The following is a 21,439-nucleotide window of genomic DNA, read 5'->3' as shown; positions in this document are numbered from 1 at the left end:
CTGTGCGCTATCGTGGATCAGGTACTTTATGTATAACTTTAACACAAGTAATTAGCGAATGTTTTCTACTAGCATATTTTCGGAATTAACTGTGTTACTACTAATGTACAGGAGGGTATGGTAAAATTTATGACTAAAATGACGGCTACATTACTATCAACTGTATTTAATGAACGGTTAGGTAAACCATTACTACGTAACAAGGATGAAAACATCGGAAGGTTGAGTGATGTTACAGAAACAATAGAATCTAACGAGATTCAGCAGATCAAACAAAAGAGGAAATCCACAAACAGCTATAAAAAATACACTTAAACCGAAGAAAATCGATACAGAGATAGACTAAGATAAGCAAGATGTTCTTCTATACTACAAGGACTGGCCCTTGAAGAGAGATGAGTTAGCTGAGATTTTTTGTGGATATATTTTGACAATCGAGGATCCTGCGGAATTGAGTAACCTCAGTACTTCATACTTCATCACTTTCGTTTACCACTGATAGTATTGCGGTTTATTATGATTTCTTATGCATCGTTCCTATAAATTATTTTGCAATATGGTTTTGGTAAGAAGTGATTTGCCCTATAAGAGTATGTATAAACTCGGTGATCTTAAGGTGTTGTTAAAATGAGGTTCACCCATGCCTGAACTATTTTTCAACTTAGCTGTCTGATTTCTTGTATACCGAGAGGCTAAAGGGATGATACAATAAGGTTGCAAAGCATCACGTGGATCTGCTGTTCTATGTAAGTTAGCTACTGTGAAATATATTGCATTCATTTTCTATTTATATTTATTAATGTACATAAAAATGATAAAGTGGTACTAATCATGGCTATATATCATTCTGCTTTAGAAAATGTTGGAGTTAACATGTCATGAAAAATATCGTAAACATCGGAGTGGTAAAGAGTTAGGTGATGTGATTGGTGGATGGGAAATAGTAAAATATGACATACTAGGTTGCAGATATGTAAGTTCTTTTCATGATGTTATTTGTTCATTGCATATCCTTTGTGATTCTAATACTGAGTGATTTACAGTTTCTCTTGCCATGAAAACACATCAATACCTACATGCTTTATGTACTCGACATTAAGCGGAAGAAACTTATTGTGATTGACACTAAACCCATTCCAAAATATACCACGGATCTACCATATAAACATTATACGATACAGATTGTAGGGTTTCGCCTAAAATTTATGACCGCATTTAGACAGTTTAAACCTGATTCATGGGAGGATATTCACAAACGGGAATTTGACTGTGCGAAAAGGATTGTGGAAGACACGGATGGGTAAGACCAACTCTGACACACGGGTATTTTAGAGTGTCAATATCTTTATTTCTTAAAATATATATTTGTATATTTATACAGCTGACGATTCATCGTATCACATATTTTCAGATGGATGGCTTATTCTACAGTACATGGCATGGTGGGATAGTCCTCGAAACGTGCAGATCGAAAAAAATAAGTAAATATATTTTGTTGTACGTTCCTTTGTGATTTTACAATATACGATAAATCCCATCACACGAGAGCTTTAACTTGAAGTAAGTACTCATCTTACGTACAGGAATGCAGCGCAACTTCTTCATCGATCTTCTAGCGCATGAAGCGAATGCCTGGAGGACAAAACTATCGAGCATTGTGAAACATTTTCTTTGGCGCATCACAGGTAAAGAAATAGGATAGATGGGGGTAGCCTTTGGATAACCTGTATTTGTACTTATTCCACATGATTATTGTTCTGCTGAATCCAATGTTGAAGGTTGTTCAATTCGCCGTTAGACCTTGCTAGAAACGAAGACAATGTAAAGGTGGTTAACTGTCATATATTATTTGGGAATTGGTCACATAATTATTCTTTTGCAACTCGAGATAAAGAGCATTAAGCGTACTTATGCTTATATTATTACTCATTGCAAAGTCATTTTTTATTTCTTATTGGAAGCATTTCGCATGCGTTTGAGTTTGTAGAAGTAAATATTTCACATGATAATATTTGATACTTATAGATGAAATTTGTTTTGGCCATAGCAACGCATGGAGCCGACTAGAAAAGCGAAACCAACCCAATTGGCAACAGTTCCTCGTAGTCGTTCGCATTAGTCCCCGCCACGTTCATATCCAACTGCTCGCTCCGCTTTCCTTTGTGGCTTCCCTCTCAAAACCTCCCCGCCGCGACGCGCATTTCCAGAAACGAGGCCAACGTCGCCATGGAGCTCATCACACCTCCGCCGCAAGAATTCCTGGTCGGCAGCTCAGCCGCCGGCCCCTACACCCCAAAGTCCGCGATCATGAACCCGTTCGCCGCCGCCTCCGGCGACGACGCGGCGGCGGGCAACCCGTTCCTGGCCACGGCGGTGACTGCGCCCCCGTCGCCCAACCCGTTCGACCACCTCCCTCCCGGCGCCTCCGACGCCGACCCCTTCGACCTCTTCCAGCACTTCACCAGCGCCCCCGCCAGCCCGGCGCGGGCCGCCGCCATATACGCGCAGTTCGACAGCGTCGACGATGGCGGCGCCGGCGGCAAGTTCGACGGCGACGCCGCGTTCCAGCCCCGCGTGTCCTACTCCACGGTCGCCTCCACCGTGCCGTTCGGCTGGGAGGAGAAGCCGGGGAAGCCGAAGCCCGAGTTCGCCGTCGCGGCCGCCGCGACGGTGGAGGGAGCCGAGGTGGACGACGCGGACTTCGACTTCGGCGTCCTCCTCGACAAGGCCGCGCAGGCGCTGGAGCTGACGACGGCCGACGAGCTCTTCGACGAGGGCAAGATACGCCCTCTGAAGCCGCCGCCGCGCTTGCTCGAAGGCGGCAGCGTCGGATCGTCGCCGCGATCGGCGAGGTCCGTGATGTGGTCTCCCCGGCTGCGGAGGAGCGTTGTCCGGCCCGGTGGAGACGACTTCGACCCGTTCGCCGCCGCTCTGGCGAAGGCAGCCAATGCCCCCTCCCCTCTTGGCGCCGGCAGCAAAGACGACTCGACCGGCGTCGAGCCAGCCACCTCACCCGAGAACCCGGCAGACTCCGCCACGACGGCGACCTCCACTACTCCCCCGACCACGAGCAATGGCCGGAGGAAGAAGTGGCGGCTCAGCGACCTGCTCCTTTTCCGGAGGGTTGCAGGCAAGGGTCGCGCCGCCGGCAACATTAGCAGGGACCCGGTGTTCAAATACCCGCCGGTGCAACAGCTCGGCACGCCGGCGAAGACGGCGAGCGCAGGGCCAGCCGCCGCCGAAGGCGACGTGTCATCGGGCAGGCACAGGAAGCAGAGCAAGAAGTCGGCGCCGGAGGGCGGCATGCCGATGCCGCACCGGCAGAGCATGATGGGGTGCGTCCGGCTGCACCCCGGCCTGCACCGGCTGGCCAAAGGGTTCCACGGCCACTCGGTGCACCTCGGCGGCCGCGGCACCGCCAGGTCGGCCATGAAAGGGTAAAAACGTTTTCTTGGAAGAAGAATGGTGGACGCTTCTTCGTTGCCGCATGCATTTCACTGTTTGCTTCGCAGTTACGTGTACGATTCGATTCATTTTTCTCCATTTTGTTTGCCCTTTTGGTGTACTCTACCCCGATGTATGATGATGATGATGATGATGATGATAATAGAAGAGATTATCCAATAACTCGCTGTTAATTGGCCACGCTTCTTTTTTGTTTTCACCGTTGCTTACTTTGCATTGCTTAAAAACATGCTCGATGTCACAAGAACACCCGCCGCGCCCAAACTTCGCAGAACGCGGCGGCCGGCCGGAGCGGGGTGGAGCTCGTCGGCGCTAAGGCTGACGTTGTCTGAAGTCTGAACACACAAAAGATGCGAGACAATTGTTCTTGCCGACAGGAGTCGAGCAAATTGGCGTTGTTGATCATGCAATGAATCAGGCATCCAATTACCTAACTTTCTTTGGCAAACCATCGCTCTAAACTCTATTGTTGGCCTGTGTCCTGTGATTTGACCGGCAGTGCTAATCAAGTTTGTGCCCGATGCTTATCCTACGTGTGTGTCATTATAAGCTCCAAATTAGCCTGGTGATGTTCTTTTTCTCCTATGCCAACACACAATAATGTGTCAAGCTTCTGGACGGATGGAGTGCTGATCATGTTCTGAACTTTGTGTCACGTCTGGATCACTACCACACATAACATGCAGATCACTTCACAGATCACACGTCTTAACCGCTAATGATGCGGCAGTATGACCACCTGAATCGATCAGATTCGCAGAATTGTTTGACTACCCTGACATTCCATTCCTCTTGCCAGGGTCAAACACAACGTGACGGTGTCACCCCGATCCAAGCCACGAACAGATGTTTCCCTGCCCGGGCAACCACCACACTTTTCTTTTGGGTGAACGTGCGACGCATCCTCTGGAAGAAGTCAGCACGCACCGCACACGCATAGGAGGAATTGGGTCGGATGAATCTTGCACGATGCAATGTCGCGGGTCGAGCATGTCAGCTGGAGACACTCATGATGGGGCCCACCAACATCCATACTAATTTTCCTTGCCTTCCTTCTAAGTCCGAAGATCGAAGAAACTTCTTCCTTGCAGGAGCTCCCGAAGCACTTAGATTTAGGTCTTGTTTAGTTGCCCAACTTTGAACAACTAAAATTACTATAGCGGAAGTGTAGCGTTTCGTTTGTATTTGTGAATTATTGTCCAAATATTGACTAATTAGGCTCAAAAGATTCGTCTCGCAAAGTACAACAAAACTGTGCAATTAGTTTTTGATTTCGTCTATATTCAGTACTCCATGCATGTACCGCAAGTTTGATGTGATGGGGAATCTTCTTTTTGCATAGTGTCAAAGTTGGAATTTGGGGGTGAACTAAACAGGACCTTAGGTCCCGTTTGCATCCGATAATGGATTCTAAAAATTTGGATTTTTGATGGATTTTCATTGTAGTGTTGTTTGTTACATACATGCAAAATCAACTCTTGAGGAGCTTTTGGGATTCACAAAATCTAGAATCTAGATTCTGAAATTTGAGCTAAACTCTGACCCGTTTGGAGAGCTCCAGATTCCATCTTCTAGATTCTGAGAATCTACCCTCCAAACGGTGCCTTAAAAGGAGAGGAAAAAAAAAGAAACATTTGTCCTTAAGGTACTTGACTTTTTGTCTACATGAACTTGACCAAACAGCTGGGAAAAAATAAAATTGCAAATAACTTGCTTTGTTCATATTTTAGTTTGCAAAAAAAAAAACTGTTCGTTCGTATCTTAACTTAATGCCAGTTAGGTAAGCAAAACATCATATAGAAATAGAAAAGGACGGAAACCATTCAAAATTCAAAACTGCGGTCTGTCTTAGGAAAGGGGAAAACCCCAAGTTGCCTTCGTTCTATTCATCATCACTCGCGGCACCAAACCCATAGGCAGAGCAGGAAATGGCGATCGCGATCTCGCAGGAGGCCTTCGACGCCATGGTCCGGGAGAACATGGAGGACCTCGGCATGGACGCCGACGAGGCCCTCGCCGACGCCGTCGAAGCCCTCACTCTCCAGGGCGCTGATCTGTCCGGTAACCACCAACTCCTAATCAGATCCGCACCTTCCCGTTCTCTACATTCTTCACCTAAACCCCTCGCTGCTTCGTGCAGGGATCATCAAGCGCGTGCCCGGAGAGGCCGCCGCGGCGGAGGTGAGCCCGGTGGTGCGGGTGCTGGACGAATTGAAGGCTTCTCACAGTGCCAGTGGCGGGTTGGGGCAGGATCTGGACGGCTTGGTCTCTCTAATCGATGAGTTGCGCGGCCTGTGCTGCTCCGGAGATGGGACGGAGAATGCAGCGATCGCGGTGCGGAATGGCGGCGTGGAGGCGCTCGTCGCCCTGTGCGCGTCGGCTCGAGTTGCGCAGGAGAGACTGCTTGGGTCGGCCTTAAAGGCGTTGAGCTCCCTGCTCAGGGGTATGACACACTGTCCCTGCGGGTCTTTTGAGATGCGGCAATGTGTTTGGCAATTTACAAATTCTTCTGTTCACAACTTAAGTTTATAGTCATGACTTATTGACTTCCCAGTAGAAATTTTAACTTTGGTGAAACTAGCAATAGTAGAATGACTATATTACTGGATGCTGTGAAAACGCACCTGGAAGCAATGGCTTTTCTGCTTGGCTGAACTTATGTGTGAAATTCATGAAGGAACTGTGTGCTAGAAACTAGGGTGTTCATCATTTTCAGAAATTGAAATAGTTGCGTTCATAAAATCACCAAGAAATTGCTTTATTCAAATGATGTTTTTGGGTTTAGTATAAATAGCTTCCATTCATTATATAGTTTGAAATATAATACTGCAGCTACAAAATGACCTGTTCTGCAATGCCCTGGGGCATTTCAGTTGTGGTGCCATGTGTATTTAATTACCTTATCATAATTATTAATCTATTTTGCTTGATTCTGCACTGCAAACTGATGATGGGAAATGTATGGTCTGCTCTAAATTATATCCTGACATAGACATTCTCAATTCATTGTCTAATGTCTAGAATTTTTTATCTGTAGACATTGGAAGCACCGAGAAGTTCAGACAAAGCGAGGGGCCCAAAATTGTCATGGATATCTTGAAAGGTGGCTCAGAAAGTTCAGATTTACTGGATGCTGGATTTAGTGTTGTGGCAGCAGGTTCTGCTGGCAATGAAGTTGTGAAAGAATCCTTTATGGACTTGAAGGTTGATGAACTCATTCTACATGTTATGAGGGAGAAATCAAAAACTAATGTGCAAAGCTTGTATGATGCCATACGTGTTCTGTTGACGCCTGATGACAACCGAGTGGTGGCTTCTCAAGTAAGCTCTATATGCTTGCAGCATTTTTTCTCTCTGAAAGTATGTGCTTGCATGATTGTTGAAACAGTAATAGTCCATATGCTTGGAGGATTGTGCGAACTGTTAAGACTTGCTGTTTCACAGTTTCAGTGTTTGACCAGTTGTATGCTAATATGCTAGTCTGTGCAAGTATTTGGTAATGGCATTTGTTATGTGATCTTTATAGAAATAGACTGTGGCATGTCAAATAACTTGCTCAAATATCTAGTTGTGTGTTTGAGATGAGTCTATATGTCATTGTTGAAATTGTAACTTGCTGATTCATTTCAATTGGGATGCTACAAGAAGCAGAATGCAGCCTTTCAGTAGACATTTGAATGAATCAGATTTGATACTTGCAGTTTAGTACTAAATAGACTTTTAGCAATGATTGGTTATTGAGGTAGCATGTTAACAGAAATAATATGGAAGTGCTAGATGTTGACTTCTATATTTAGAGACGTTATGCCCATTGTTTTTATTCCTTCTTGTATATGGTCATTTTGGTTTCTCAATGTCATCAGAACATGTGTACCTTAGTTGCTAATTTGATTTCAAATTTGTGTTGATCTGTTTATCACCTGATGCATTATAACAACAGTTTCTATTGGGTTTCATCTCAATGAGAGGCTGGGTTTTTCATGCATATCTTCTATTTTATCACCCTATGCATATCTTCTATTTTATTATCTTTGAGATGAGATATGGACTAAAGTATATAAACTTGACCAGGTATATGGATACTCCCGGAGGTTTGCAGAAATTGGGATTGCAGAAGTTCTTGTCAGTGCACTTCGTGAACAAGTTGCTCCTTCCAGCTTGCCATCTGCTTGTGCTGCTTTAAAGTCGATCGCTGTCAATGTAAGCTTTGCCATGGTTTTCTTTTTTCTTTCAAATTGCTCATCTTCACCTTACTAGGAATAAATACCTTCTGAGGGGATTCACACTGGCAAGTTGGAATTTGGTTCAAATTTGAAAAATACGTACTCTTTATAATAAACCGCCAGCCACCATCTTACCCTTGCCATTTCTCTTGATTTTTTCATTTCCTTCCATGAAGGGGCTATGTTTATAAAGCAAAACTAGCTATTGCACAGTAACCTATACGATTATAAGCTGCGATAGGAGAACTTCACCATCATCTGTTCTGTGTTACCACAGGATGAAATATGCCGTTCGATATCTGAAAATGGGGGAACTGATGTGCTGCTTCAATGCATCGATGAGGCTGGTGAACAGAAGAACAAAGTTATTGCAAAATCTTGTTGTTCTTTGTTGTCTAAGGTATGGTGGTGTGATACAACACTGCAACATTCATGTTCTTGAGAACACTTTACTTTCATCAAATTAAACTTACATCGCATTCTCTTCTTTTCAAGTTGGCTGCGAGCGATGCAAACAAGTCTGTTATCATCCAGCGAGGTGGTTTTGATAGGTCCTTAAAGTTGGCATCCAGATTTTCAGAAGATCCTTCTATACTACAGGAGGTACTACATATAAATAGGAAACACTGAAGAATCTCTATTTTAGATTTTTTGAGATACTTGCCTGAGCATGAGTGTACACTGTGCAGGTGATGTCTATGGTGACGGTTCTTACATTGAGGTCACCAGAAAATGCAGCGCGTGCAATGGAAATAGGCTATGGAACTCTGGCGATCCAGGCAATGCAACGGTTCCCCTCCTCCGGCCAGACTCAGAAGCAAGCTTGCCTTATGATTCGCAATCTTGTTGTCCGAAACCCTGAGAACAGGTATGCTGTGGAACGTCAAATCTTTTCCTTTTGACATGATAGCCTATGCAGAATCAGTCTGGCTAACATAGATATATCTGGATGACATTCCAGTGCCATTCGCCAGTATCCTCTGTTGCCAGTTTTACAGCCATTTCCAATGTATTGATAGTATGTTTCTACATCTGACACTTGTGTTGCCATTGCAGGACCATCCTACTTAATGATGGTGCAGAGAAGCTTATTAGAAAGGCCAAGGTGATGCATGGAAGCTGCAAAGATGCTGCCTCGTCAGCATTGAGGGACCTGGGCTTGGACAATTACAACGCATAGACACCATACGGAGCCTACCTAGGTTGTGTTAAAGTTTGACCATGGTAGAATGTTTTGGAGAGAAATGCATGATGCGTGAGTTATCTGGTGCCACGGCACAATGGAATGAGTTTGTAGAATCGGACTACCGTGCTTGCATCTGTAAGCGGCCCAGTTTTGCGCTGCACGATACTACTAGCTAGCATCGGGTGTTTGGTTCGACGAATCACCTCATCTAGAATAGATGAAATGGTCTATCATGAAGTCATCCTATGAAATTTGGAGTGAACCCATTTCCCATTATTAAGCTATGTCCTATGTGCTTGTGGGGGATGAGCAAGAGATGGATCAACTCATTCCGTAACGAAGATGGAGATTGATTCTCATTCCTCGAGCCAAACACCCCCAATGCACAAAATACCTCAAGTGCGCTAACAGAAGGCAAAATACACAAACCAGGCACCTGCCGGTATCGGTCATCATTACGTCAATGGTGGTTCGCTGACAGAATCACCGAAACCATCTGTTAGCAGGTGTTTCTCAGAATCTGACTTCTAAGTCAATGCCAAGGATTACATTTCTACGGCAACATTGAGAATCATGGATCCATGGTTCCTTCCATGCTGTTAACAAAAGGCTCTGGTGTCACCCCACTATTTTGGGTTGTCTGATGGGAGTTTTTCCTGTTGTGCAAGCTCCCTCCTACATGAACACATAAAGCATGAGCTCAGAATGTGCAAGCAAAAGCAGTTCGTCTCCGGATTAAATGTTACATTGGCCATAGATCTGATTAGTGCTTACCTGAACATTTTGACTCGCAAGAGAACACAAGAGATCAACTATTCTCCTACAAGAGAACACAAATTTTATCAGCACTTTAGCTCAATGGTATCAACGGCCAATGGTTAAAAGTTTCATCGAGCGAACAACAGAATGTGGTAGTAGAAAAGTACTTTCTCACTCTTCTCTAATCCTCCTGAAGGTTGGAACAACCTCGAAAACGCCTTCCTCTCCTGATCTCGTCTGTCAGAAATCTGCCAGAATTGCCGGTGGAAAGTCAGAGAAAAAAAAGCTGACACGAACATCCTTTAGTCCTAAGATGCATAGAAGTAATAAACCAACCTTCTTCTTTGCAGCGGCAAGTTCTCGCTTAATTCCTCCTGAAGCATGTCAAAACAAAATCCAGATGTTTCATTCGTGAACAAAAGAGTAACAATAAGTGATGAGGGCAGGAAGAAACACAAACCATCATTTGGCTCTAATTCCAGTGCTTGCTTGAAGCTCTCCACTGCAGCATCGATATGGTTGAGCGCCACGCGTACCTGCAAATGTAGTACCATGTGAAATCCTCGTATGTCTACATGGATGTTTGAAACAACTGTGAATGAACTAAAAGTAAGTCCTACCAACACCATGACAACAAGGACTACAAGTAATACAGTATCAGGAATAGCAGGAATTATACTTATATACTATGATAATGTGACAGAAATACAACATATAAGTATATCTGCGACCGAAAAACAAGACATGCAGAGCAAGTGTCATGTGAAAAGAAGGAACACATTGTTTAACACGGTTTTGGTGAAACCCTTCTGATTGCACACAATCATATCATTTGTGCAGTATGCTGTCACAAATTTGAATTTCCACAAGTTAACACCAAAGGCAGAAACTGACCTGTCCTTGTCGGAAAAAAGCTTTTGCATTGTCCTCCCTTTCACGCAGTGCAAAATCTGCATCTAACAAAGCACCCTCCAAATCTCCTAACTTCAATTTGCAAGCCTGAAGAAGTTATAACTGGCATCATTATAATACACCACAGAACATCAGAGATTTATACATGAACAAGAGGCTGGAATGGAACTTACAGAGCTATTTGTGAATATAATTGACTTTGTTTTTCGCAGCGCTGTGCTGCTCTCTGGACATAAATAGACAGTTAGGACTAAAAGTAAAATGTGTGTTGATCTTTAATTACCAAAATGAAGAATAAACATAACCAAGCAGTGATGAGAAGACGGGAAAAAACTACCTTCATCAATATCTTCTTTCTCCCAGCAAAGATCTAAGTACCGCATGGCTTTTCTGTATTTTCTGAGGGCTGTCTTGTAATCCTGTTTCTGTACAGAGGCAGTAACATAAGTTGTAAGGTACCAAAAGAAGTCATGTTGGATACCTATTTACTGCATTTAGGTTTAGCAAACGATTTGGTCAGTTTTGTTTACAAGATGCAAGATATTCAGACTACCACTGGGTTCTCAAAGTAGCTAACAGACCAAGTGGAGCGCACCAATGTTCTCACAGAATACCGTGTTTTGAAATTGACATGAAGTTCATTAGATAGTTGCATTGCATGGCTACTATTTTGCTATCAATCTGAATAACCTATTGGTACCAGTCTGCTGCAGTTGAAATTGTACATATCACTTAAAAAGAGTATTTGTCAAATATGTAGTATAAGCTGCAGTCAGAAAAGAGAAAGAACCTTGAAACTTTCATTTCCAAAAGCCTTTGCAGACTCCACAGCATCAATCCACCAAGAAACTTCTGCAGGTTTTTCATCGAGATCAATCGGCCAATCAGGATACATGTCACCATCCTTGAAAAAGTTGACAACTCCGTCATCGGCACCTTCTGGTAGCTCTCCAGAGTCAACAATAACAATATCATCAGTCGGGCGGCCAGCTTCATCAACAAAAATATGCTCCATTGCACGAACTACCCCCATTCCTTTTATAGCCCTTCCAAAAACAACATGTTTTCCATCAAGGTGAGGTGTTCGGGTGGTAGTGATGAAAAACTGAGATCCATTTGTGTCAGGTCCAGCATTTGCCATTGATAACATCCCTTTCCTCTCATGCTTCAAGACAAAATTCTCATCCTCAAAATTCAATCCATATATTGACTGTCCCCCAGTTCCATCACCAGCAGTTATATCTCCACCTTGCACCATAAAACCCTTGACTATGCGATGAAAACATGAGCCCTGAAAGCAACATTTTTTGTTGAAAAAGTACTTGTAAGTTGTCAGCAAAAAAAATGGAGTATAAAAGTCTAGGTGGAAAAACTGACAGTAATTGGCTGAGGTCAAAAGATAAATTAACTGTTCACAAAAAAAAAATCAACCCATTCAGGTCTACATAACAAAGGATTATCTTCATCTTTCTTTCAGCAATGGAAGAATGATTTTATAAAGTCTGAGGGCTATGGTCATGCTAATTATGTCCAAGTCCAACACTCCAACCAACATAAACACCAGCAATATCTTACTAAGAAATGGGAAGACAACTCTCCCAATATGTCCAAGTCCCCACCACTACAAAGTAAAACGCATAGAAGTCCCACTATGCTCATTGTACAACTTGATACATGTAATTCCAACAGTTGACTGAAAAGGCTAATCACTACAGCTCCAATTACAGATTTGAGTATTTCTCATGCATTGCATCACCATTCCAGCTCATGATTTGAAGAATCTCAGCTGTTAAATGCCAAACCTTGTTCAAAATGCCAGCCATACAAGGCCCAATCATGTCCTATCACACTACAAACTACTACCTGAACATCGTCATAAAAAATGCTGTTTTTAGGCGTTAAATCTACAGCTGGAATATCGCGCACACAAAAGATGCCGGAAACTGTGCATTTCATGTCCAGTTTCTGAATCTTAAGACGCGTTTGGATTAAAGCCAGCCCAAGGTTTTCTATGTATAATGATGACCATATGACCACATTGCTCAATCGTGACCTTTTTCAGACCAATCTTGACTGCACATTTCATGTTTCATAGGATATTCTTGTGTTGCCAACAATAGTTGCTGCGTAAAGCAAAGCTATGGAATTTTGAAAGGAACTATGATGCATTGTGGCCTTTCAACAGTACTTCAAACCTCCAGAAAAGAAAGTAAGTATTGGAAGGATATGCATGCTAACAGTTTGATGAGATCAAAAATGGAAGTAGAGCCATGTTTGGCTGGCGAGTAGCTGGCAGTGTATAGTTTAGAGCTTACAAAAACTAGAGGCAAAAGACATTAACGGATAAATATATTGTCTGACAGAATGAAGCAGTCAATGCAAAGACCTCAAAAGTAGGTATTTGAAATGAAAGCAAAAGGGCAGCAAGGCCTTTCAAAGAGAACCTTGCAATCAATCAAAACAAAATGTACAATCTGCAGCTGCAATCACAGGTGCCCCCTCAAAATCTAACTAGATTGGCATAACTGCATCAGATAAACTGAGTTAAGTTGTCCCAATGCCTAAATCGATTGCTGTACGTTTGTATCCATCACGTTGCATCACACCAGACTCCCAAGGGACTTTGACAGGCAAAATAAAGGGCACGAGAAGCTACCAGCTGCAATCGTCAGCGCGAAATCAATGTACAATTCGTGAATCCCACCTCGACGAAGTTTACAGCTAAAAATTTGACAGAGTTAACCACACGAACCCATTAATTATGAAACTGATTAATCTCGGGCAAACCTCTCCATTTGCACCAACCAAAATTCCAAACCTAATTGATGATAATCTTCGAAACCGCACTGATAGAGGACGAATTTCCAATTCGACGAGCAAAACCACACAAACCCCAACTCGAAATGCTTGCACGACCCCCACAAAACCCCAATAGGCAACCGCACCGCAGCGAACCCCCAAACCACTGCAACCGAGAACGCCAAACTGCACAATACACGGGAGCAAACCGGGTCAAACCTTGTAGTGGAGGGTCACGCCGTTGTCGGCGCCGACGCCCTTCTCGCCGGTGCAGAGGGCGCGGAAGTTCTCCGCCGTGCGCGGCACCACGGAGGCGTAGAGCTCCACCACGATCCGCCCCTCCAGCTCCCCGCCGATGCTGACGTCGAGGTAACACCTAGGGTTCCTCACCGCCAACTCCTCCACCACTGCCGCCTCAGCAGCAGCAGCGGGGCCCTCGCCGCCGTCATCCATCGCCGCGGGAAGCTGGGGAGGCCGGAGCAAGCCCTAGTGACGGAGGCAGCTCTGGAGGCGCGCGTCGGAGGAGGAGGCGTGAGCGAGCGAGGCGCCTCCGCGTCGCGTCGGGGAGCTGTGTGTTGCAGGCTCGCGCGTTGGGCGGCGTGGTTAGTTCAAACGAGGAGGAGTGTGGGCGGCGGAGTGTGGGTGTGGCAGGACAGGGACAAGACGAGAGGATGGGGGGGCACCGAGTGGGCAGTGCCGCAGGGTCTCCGCCGCGTGAGGTGCGTGAGCGTTGGCTGGTGAAGTTTGCTGCTGGTTGAGTGGTGGGACCTGTTCTGTTGGGCTTGGGCCTACACGACGTCGAAATTTTCATTTAATTTAGAATTTAAAAAAAATGTTGCGTGCCCCCTATATGATCTCAGAAAGATGGCACGATGGCAATCATCAGCCTAAAAGTTTCCATGAATTTGATTATCGACGGGAGCGGCTCCGCGTCCTAGACCGAGGTGCTGATTCACACTTCTTTACCTTCCTTTTCGCTAATTGGATCATAATTTTTTAACTAAATACCACATATGTTAAAGGGGTTATATGAGCTCACTCCGAGCTGCCGGACCCTAGATCCGCCCCTGATTATCGATGATCCTCGTTACCGTTGGACCACCGGGACCTTGATTATCGATGATCCTCGTTACCGTTGGACCACCGGGACCTCGTCTTGAGAAGGGAGGGACTCTGCACAATATTGTGCTGCACATTGACGACTAGACAGTTGACGTTAAAACTTGGATCGAAAATCAATAGACTTTGTGCACAAAAACTGGAGAACTCTAGTCGCAGGCGATCGACCACAGCTTACGGTGCTATTCCTCGTTGCCGTTGATTTCATCAAAGACAATATATATAGGTATAAGCTGGCAAGTCATAGACCATAACTTACGATAGCTAGCATCAAGTACATAGCAGTACAGTGATAAGAACAAAAGTAGACATGATTCTAAAAAGCTTAGTTAACATCCTAGCAGACGGTACAAGCGGCACATCGCATCATGAAGCCACAAGGATGACAAATCAGGTTAACTGATCTCGCTTCCAATGCAAAGATTATTGCAGTCTGGGTTTGTCCATAACACAAGTGCCTATCCGCAGAGGCCGCAGCTCCTCCATCCAGATCCGCACGGACACTTGTCTTCTTATTTCCATGCAACACAAGGCAACCTACAAAATGGTCACTTCAGTAAAAAGGTAATAACACAAGATAACATGAGACAAAAGTGATATAACACATAAAAATTATTAGTCCGTTTAAACATCCTCGTTAAGCATGCCTAGAAATTGATCTATCTAAAACTCATACATAAGTAAGCACTACTTTAAACCTTTTACTAAGGTTTGGGCATAAAAGATGTCTAGTGGATCAACTCACAAAGAAACTGGAAAAAGAAACGGTTATATCTAAATTCCACGGCCGTGCCTCCAAAACCTAAACGAATTCAGGTAAAGCAAACTACAAGAATCAAAGCAAGCTGTTTGCATAACAAGCCATCACTAATCAAAGTGAGGCCAACCATAGAAGAAAGTATCATAAGAATAGACAAAAAGATGTCTTTTCCTTCAGTTTATTAGCTAGGTTATCGTATAGCCAAATCCAAATCTAAGCAGGTAAAATTACATAACTAAAATGTTTTGTTTCTAGTGAAACGCGGTCGGCATAAAAGACAAAGCAACTAGCAACTCACCCTAATTTCAGGGATACATCCGAACCATCATCATTATCCTGTGAACTTCCAGAGTGCAGTGCAGTCATCACTGATTCAGAGGATTGCCCGTCTTCAGCAATAACATTTTCAGTTTCAGCAACCGCTTGCTTGCCAGCTGGGGGTATCTGTGATACCTGTGTCCAGACACAAATTGAAATGCAAATATGTATTCAGATGGATCCTTCAAAGAAATGATGGCTAGCTAAAGAGGTGCAGTTAATACTTGATTCCTCAATTGCATATTCTCCTCTGCCAGCTGTGAACTCTGCAGTACAGCATGGAAAAAGTGTTTAACTCAGCACCATTCCTTTAGAACAGTAGGAGAGGAACCTACTGAATTCATCTCGCTAATCAAATGACAATGGATCATCAAACCAAAAGCTAGGTAATGATATTAGTTGTAAGTTTTTTTATGTATTTCTAAACTGAGTAATGCCCTTCCCTAGAAAACATAATGAAAACCTCTAGATTCTTAACTGAGACATGAGTGTCCACTTTGAGATAACTGTCCTCAAACAAAAGGCATGGATGTTTCTGTTGAAGTCGCAATCGCAACAGTCAGTAAATTGTAGTAACTGTAGTTTGCAATGACATTTTTCTTTTAAATTAAAAAGTGTCCCCTAACCTCGTGTCTTGTAAAAAACATCAAAGATTCTTTTTTTAAAAAAAGTTTTGTTTACCCCTGTTAGTTCCAGACATGCAGTTCCAAAAAATATTAATAGAGAAAAAAGGCACTATAAATCCATTTATGTATTTCACACATTCTTTAAAGCTCTCATGGTTGAAGAACCTCAGTTGTAAAATGACAAACATCACTCAAACATGTAATCATATTTTGTCAAGACTTTTTAATCACGATCAACAGCTATAAGAACATCAATTGTAGTCAATATGTAAGGTAAATGATCACTGTCACTTAACTTTAGCAAACTGACAAACAACCAATATAATGGGCTTTAGAGGTGGATCAGTGGCTGCTATTGGTAAATTTAAAATGCACATTAACATATTTTTTATTTAATACAAGTGGCTTTCAGGTATTCTAGTTCCAACGGTGCATGGCTAGATGCAACAGACCATAGCTTAAGCATCTAGTAGTTCAATAAAGAAAAAAATGCTGAGATCCACCTATAGAAACTAACCAATAGAGGAACATATATTAATATATATATATATATATATAAATTACATTGTAATGGGTGAATCCATTTACTGTTCCTTACCTTCCGTTGGAGCTCGCTGATCTGTTCCAAGAATTGTTGATCCTGCGATCATATATCCAATGAAACAGTTGCTCATATGAAGCCCAACAGAAATAGGACTGTGCTTAATCACCACACCTTTGTTTGAAGCACCCTATGCAGACCAGCTTCCAGGTTCTTCTCCAACTGCTGTAGTTCATCAACACTCAATCCCTCAAGCTCCTCACCTCTCATCTGCCTATAAATAAGAAATGAAGTAGCCATAAGAATACACATTGCAGACACTTTTTTTGCTGATCATGCAAATAAAGGAATAGGGCATACCTGAGTCGGAGGCTTGCTTCCGTAAGTTGCTCATTCAAATTTGCATATTTGCTATGTTCCAACTGAAAAGAAAAGGCAGGACTATCAATATCAGTAACAAAGTAGACATGCTACAGTTCTATCTCATTTAGAAAAACAAATCTAAAAAAAGGACAACAGACCACATTAGCTTTGCAGCTACATGCTTGCATTCAAAAATATTTTATCTCTGAATAGTACCAAGTGAAATTCAAGAACGAATTAAGAACCTTGCCAGATTTGAAAAAATAAGTACACCAAAATTAAGATAGTAAATGTCTTTTTTAATATTTGTTATTTCTAAATAGATGATTAATTAGCCCATAAGCCCATCACAGTTACTCATGATCTGTTAAACAAAACATTGTTCTCTACTGTACCATGTCCACTTAGTATGGTGAGAGTGTTATTCAAAACAAGCCATCAAAGGAATCAAGGAATTAAAGGATAAGTAGTGTTTCATAAATGATAAAAGGCCAAATAGGAACATCCTTAAGCATGTCGTAAGTTGTGGAGCAATTATTGGTCAACTAGGTGCACAAAAAGAAAAAATGCAGTTTTTTTTCTAAAAAGTTTCTTTCAGTTGAATTTTTTCTTAATGTTGTTAACCCCAATAAAGATGCATATTCAACAATGGCTTTAACTAGCCCAGACCTTTTGACATGAAATGACCCACTTTGCAACATATTTTCATATTGCTTCTACTGTTTCCTGGGTCTACCATGTACTACCTAGCAGTACAGTAGGGAAAAGAATGATTACATACGTTCAAGTCAAGTGAAGGCTGTTCTGCTTTCCCCAGATTTTTGGAATGTGTGTTGTACTTGTCAATGATCTCATTCATACTGTCCAAGGGAACCAATGTCAGAACCATAACATGCTCCAAAAAACAGCATACAAGATTAAGTAGCAAAGATGAGAACACGTTAATAATTCTAGGCTGATTGCACACGCGAATGGACAAAGATAGGTGCTTTTCATGGTAGGAGATATTGTAATAATAAGACAGGTATGTTGCAGACAGCAGTATGTGACACTATAATTGATATCGCATAAGCAAAAAAAGGATCCCAAAGTGTATATATCAAACAAGATTCGGTGTTAGTTTAAGATTCAAGGGTTGATGAAACCCTTCATGAACTTGGCAAAATAAAAGAAAAATAAGCAGATATAAATATGACTTACAACACTATTCAGTGGATATTAAATGGTTAGGCAGTATTTTTATTTCATCAAGTCTACCGGTGCATTTGCTGTAGGTAAGATCAATGAAAAAAGGGACGGCTCAATCAACAACTTCCATTTGCACAGCATTTTCAAGTTATCCTCCCATTGTTTTGGCCCATCAAGTACAGCATATATCCTTAATCAGGACTTTTATTCAGCAATTGAACCTGATTCCCTAAGGTGAACCTACAATATAATGCATTTAATATGGGCAAGATCAAACATGCTTCAGCAGTTCATGTCAAAGTTGTGCTTCTACATCAACATGTGCTGTTTGCAAAAATTATATCACTTCAACGCGTTGTTGTCTTAACAAACATCATTCAACAAGAAATAATTGATTTTTAACAAAAATTCAGGATACCACAATTCAGTAAAACAAAGTATGTTTCGATGTATCCATGTTCATACAAGAAATTTGAAGCCATCTAGAACCAAAACTGTTACATAAAACTGCACTCTCTACGATGAGGTTTCTGTTAGACGTAGAAATTGTGATCATAGCATGTGGATCAACTAATGCGTAATAAAAAATTAAACCCTTAAATAATTCAATATCAAAGGGAAGCAATTCTAAGTAGAATCAATAACATGATGAAATTGTGCAAGCAGACTAGCCAGGCATGTCATTTGTCTAGCCTAGAAAAAAGTTTCCACTCTAATATGTACAGCACAACAAAGGCATTAAGATCTCTTGTTAAAAAAGGAGCAGATGCATCACCGAGTGGGGGAAAACCTATGCATCTACAAGATCAAGATTCCTCGAAAATGACAACAAGCTTAGTAGTCAATTCAGTGAGTACGTATAAGTTAAAAAAACAGATAGGCATCGTTTTTAGTTGAGGTTTGTTAAAATATGATGAGGTATATCGAACATAAACAAATATGATGCTGCAAGATGATGGAACATGTATGAAGTGTTAGAATCTAGACTAAACTCCAAAGTTATTCCCAACAATCACATTCTATACTACCGCTGCAAATGGAACCTGGACAAAGTGGATTGGAATATATCATAAACAAGCATACGGCATAACATCTAGGCACCACATAAATGATTGCTTCAGGGAAGGCTCGCTTTCAGCACACATCCAAAAGAATGGATGACGAACTAGGTGTAAGAGAGTAGCACATATTTAAGAAAAGAAAAAAAATCATATCTAAAAACAGTAGTAGCACATGCTTAACAGAAACAAACTTCATATCAACCAACAGAAGCACATGATTTAATAACAAAAACAAAGTTTTACAACCCCAACCAGCAGGCGATAGTTGCAGCATGGCAGTAACGCACAAAGCACGAGATCGACCCCTCTTTTGATCACTGAGTAATGTAATGCCACCCAGCACCACATAAAATCACAAGGACGGCCGTACGCAATTAGCAGGCGCGACTTTACCCGCACCACAGAACTGGAAGACGCACACCTCGATTAACTACACACGCATACGCACAGCAAATAACAGAGGTCACAGTACAAGCAGCAGCGGAGATGCCTCGTCAGTCTACACACCCAAACGGGAAAAAGAAAAGTCCCAAGCCCAAAACTACAGTAAACTAGATAGAAAATCCCCATTTCCCCGGAGATTAGACGCAACAACGCCCCCGCACTCTCGAACCTAACACCATAACATCATTCTCAACAGTTTCACCCGCTCGTAAAAGCAGCGATCCGATCCAAAACCATCAATATCAACACGTCGCGTGATCTCCGTAGGATGAAGAAAATATGGGAGGCAGAAGTATCACGCGGCGGGAACCCTAACCAGGCCGGATCTTACGACTCGGAAGGCGTGAAGCGAGGATACGCTGGTAGATCTGTTGAAACACGGCGGCGCGGGGCGGAAGTGAGGCGGGGTAGACGGGACGCGGAGGCGGGCGTGTATACGCACCTGGAGCTAGCGAACTGGGAGAGCTTCCCCGTGGAGGAGAAGACGATGAGCGCGACGTCCGCATCGCAGAGCACGGAGAGCTCCTCGGCCTTCTTGAAGAGGCCGCGGCGGCGCTTGGAGAACGTGACCTGCCGCGCCGCCGCGCTCTCTATCCTCTTTATCTCCCGCCGCTCCCTCGCCATCCCCGCCGATCCCTCGTCTCCGCCGGCGCAGCAGACCCCCGGAGGACGTACGGTCTCACGCGTCCCGCGAGGCGGAGGCGGAGGCGGAGGAGGGGAGGTCGGAGCAGCAGGCCAGCCGGCGGTGGGGGCTGTGATGTGATGCGATGGGATGCGAAAGGAGAGGAGGGAGGGGGGCAGAGGAAAGGGGAAGGGGCGAGTTGGGGTCTCGAGACGGGGAACTTGCTCCTATTGGCAGGTCGGCATAAATAAACCCACCCGGCCGCAGCCCACGCAAATTAACCCATGACCACCGGAATAAACAAAGCATAAAACTAGGCGAGCGAAATGGGGCGGGGCAACGGGGCCGGCCGGCCCAGTCATTGTTTATGCGCTCTCTCGCCCGCCACACGGAACCGCCGCGCGGGGCCCACCCGCGCAGAGAGAGGGAGAGGCTAGACGAGGCGTAGGGATGGGTCGAAGAGGGGCGAGGTGGAGGATTCCTGAAAAGGAAAGGGGAGTAGGGGGGTGAGGAGGGTGGGTGGCGCATGGCCGCACCAGAACAGTACAGCCTGTAGCAGGCGGCCGCGTGCGCGGTGACGGTGCTTCTCTGCTGGCTTGGCCTGCCGCGGCCGCAGCCGCAGCGGCAGCGCGTCGGGGGGAAATCAAGGAGAAAGCCGACGGAGGAGGGGAAGAAAAGGAAAGGGAGAGAAAGGTGGAGATGCTGCGCCTGCGCGTGGAGGATTGGGGGTGGCTTGGATTGGATCGGCCGCACGGCACGGCCGCGTACTGCTGCAGCTGCCCGGATTCGCTGTTCCGGCACCGACCCTGTGGCGCCCCGGTGTGCCGCGCGCCGCCCCGCGCTCACGCGGTCGCGGTGGGTGGGTTTGGCTTCCCGTCCCGCATCTCGTGCTGATTTTGCTCTGGGTTTAGCCAGCGGTACGGTGCGTGGTGATTTCGGTCTTCACTTTCTTCAGGTTCCCTTCGTTTTCTACTCTTACTGACGGTTTTTCGCTCTTCTTGGCACTAACAGACAAAGTTTGTGTAATATTCCAAAAATTGAAATATTAAATTG

The 21,439-nt window shown here is 43.9% G+C and overlaps 4 protein-coding genes across 4 annotated transcripts; 2 read left to right on the top strand and 2 right to left on the bottom strand.

Annotated features, from left to right (window-relative positions):
• Positions 1 to 2,118: 2,118 nt before the first annotated feature.
• LOC117839077 (uncharacterized) lies at positions 2,119 to 3,627 on the top strand. The gene has a single exon (XM_034719326.2). The coding sequence runs from the start codon at positions 2,227 to 2,229 to the stop codon at positions 3,439 to 3,441; it is 1,215 nt and encodes a 404-aa protein (XP_034575217.1). The 5' UTR covers positions 2,119 to 2,226; the 3' UTR covers positions 3,442 to 3,627.
• Positions 3,628 to 5,318: 1,691 nt separating this feature from the next.
• On the top strand, positions 5,319 to 9,150 carry LOC117839014 (uncharacterized). Its single transcript, XM_034719247.2, has 8 exons — positions 5,319 to 5,526; positions 5,606 to 5,908; positions 6,503 to 6,786; positions 7,537 to 7,665; positions 7,966 to 8,088; positions 8,184 to 8,291; positions 8,378 to 8,556; positions 8,745 to 9,150. Exons 1-8 carry the CDS (start codon positions 5,394 to 5,396, stop codon positions 8,866 to 8,868), a joined length of 1,383 nt encoding a protein of 460 aa, XP_034575138.1. The 5' UTR covers positions 5,319 to 5,393; the 3' UTR covers positions 8,869 to 9,150.
• A 144-nt stretch (positions 9,151 to 9,294) lies between these two features.
• Positions 9,295 to 14,049, bottom strand: LOC117839024 (peptidyl-prolyl cis-trans isomerase CYP40). Its single transcript, XM_034719258.2, has 10 exons — positions 13,564 to 14,049; positions 11,336 to 11,836; positions 10,883 to 10,970; positions 10,719 to 10,771; positions 10,528 to 10,632; positions 10,094 to 10,169; positions 9,970 to 10,007; positions 9,801 to 9,881; positions 9,649 to 9,694; positions 9,295 to 9,549 (listed from the first exon to the last, which is right to left on the bottom strand). The coding sequence occupies exons 1-9, from the start codon at positions 13,795 to 13,797 to the stop codon at positions 9,683 to 9,685; spliced, it is 1,188 nt and encodes a 395-aa protein (XP_034575149.1). The 5' UTR covers positions 13,798 to 14,049; the 3' UTR covers positions 9,295 to 9,549; positions 9,649 to 9,682.
• Positions 14,050 to 14,846: 797 nt separating this feature from the next.
• Positions 14,847 to 20,631, bottom strand: LOC117839042 (MADS-box transcription factor 22). The gene is made up of 8 exons (XM_034719280.2): positions 20,207 to 20,631; positions 17,853 to 17,931; positions 17,069 to 17,130; positions 16,883 to 16,982; positions 16,766 to 16,807; positions 15,766 to 15,807; positions 15,522 to 15,676; positions 14,847 to 15,000 (listed from the first exon to the last, which is right to left on the bottom strand). Exons 1-8 carry the CDS (start codon positions 20,386 to 20,388, stop codon positions 14,976 to 14,978), a joined length of 687 nt encoding a protein of 228 aa, XP_034575171.1. The 5' UTR covers positions 20,389 to 20,631; the 3' UTR covers positions 14,847 to 14,975.
• Between the last annotated feature and the right edge of the window lie 808 nt (positions 20,632 to 21,439).

This window comes from Setaria viridis, chromosome 1 (assembly GCF_005286985.2).
Source record: "Setaria viridis chromosome 1, Setaria_viridis_v4.0, whole genome shotgun sequence".
Lineage (NCBI taxonomy): Eukaryota > Viridiplantae > Streptophyta > Magnoliopsida > Poales > Poaceae > Setaria > Setaria viridis.
This window is presented reverse-complemented; position numbering and strand designations above follow the sequence as displayed.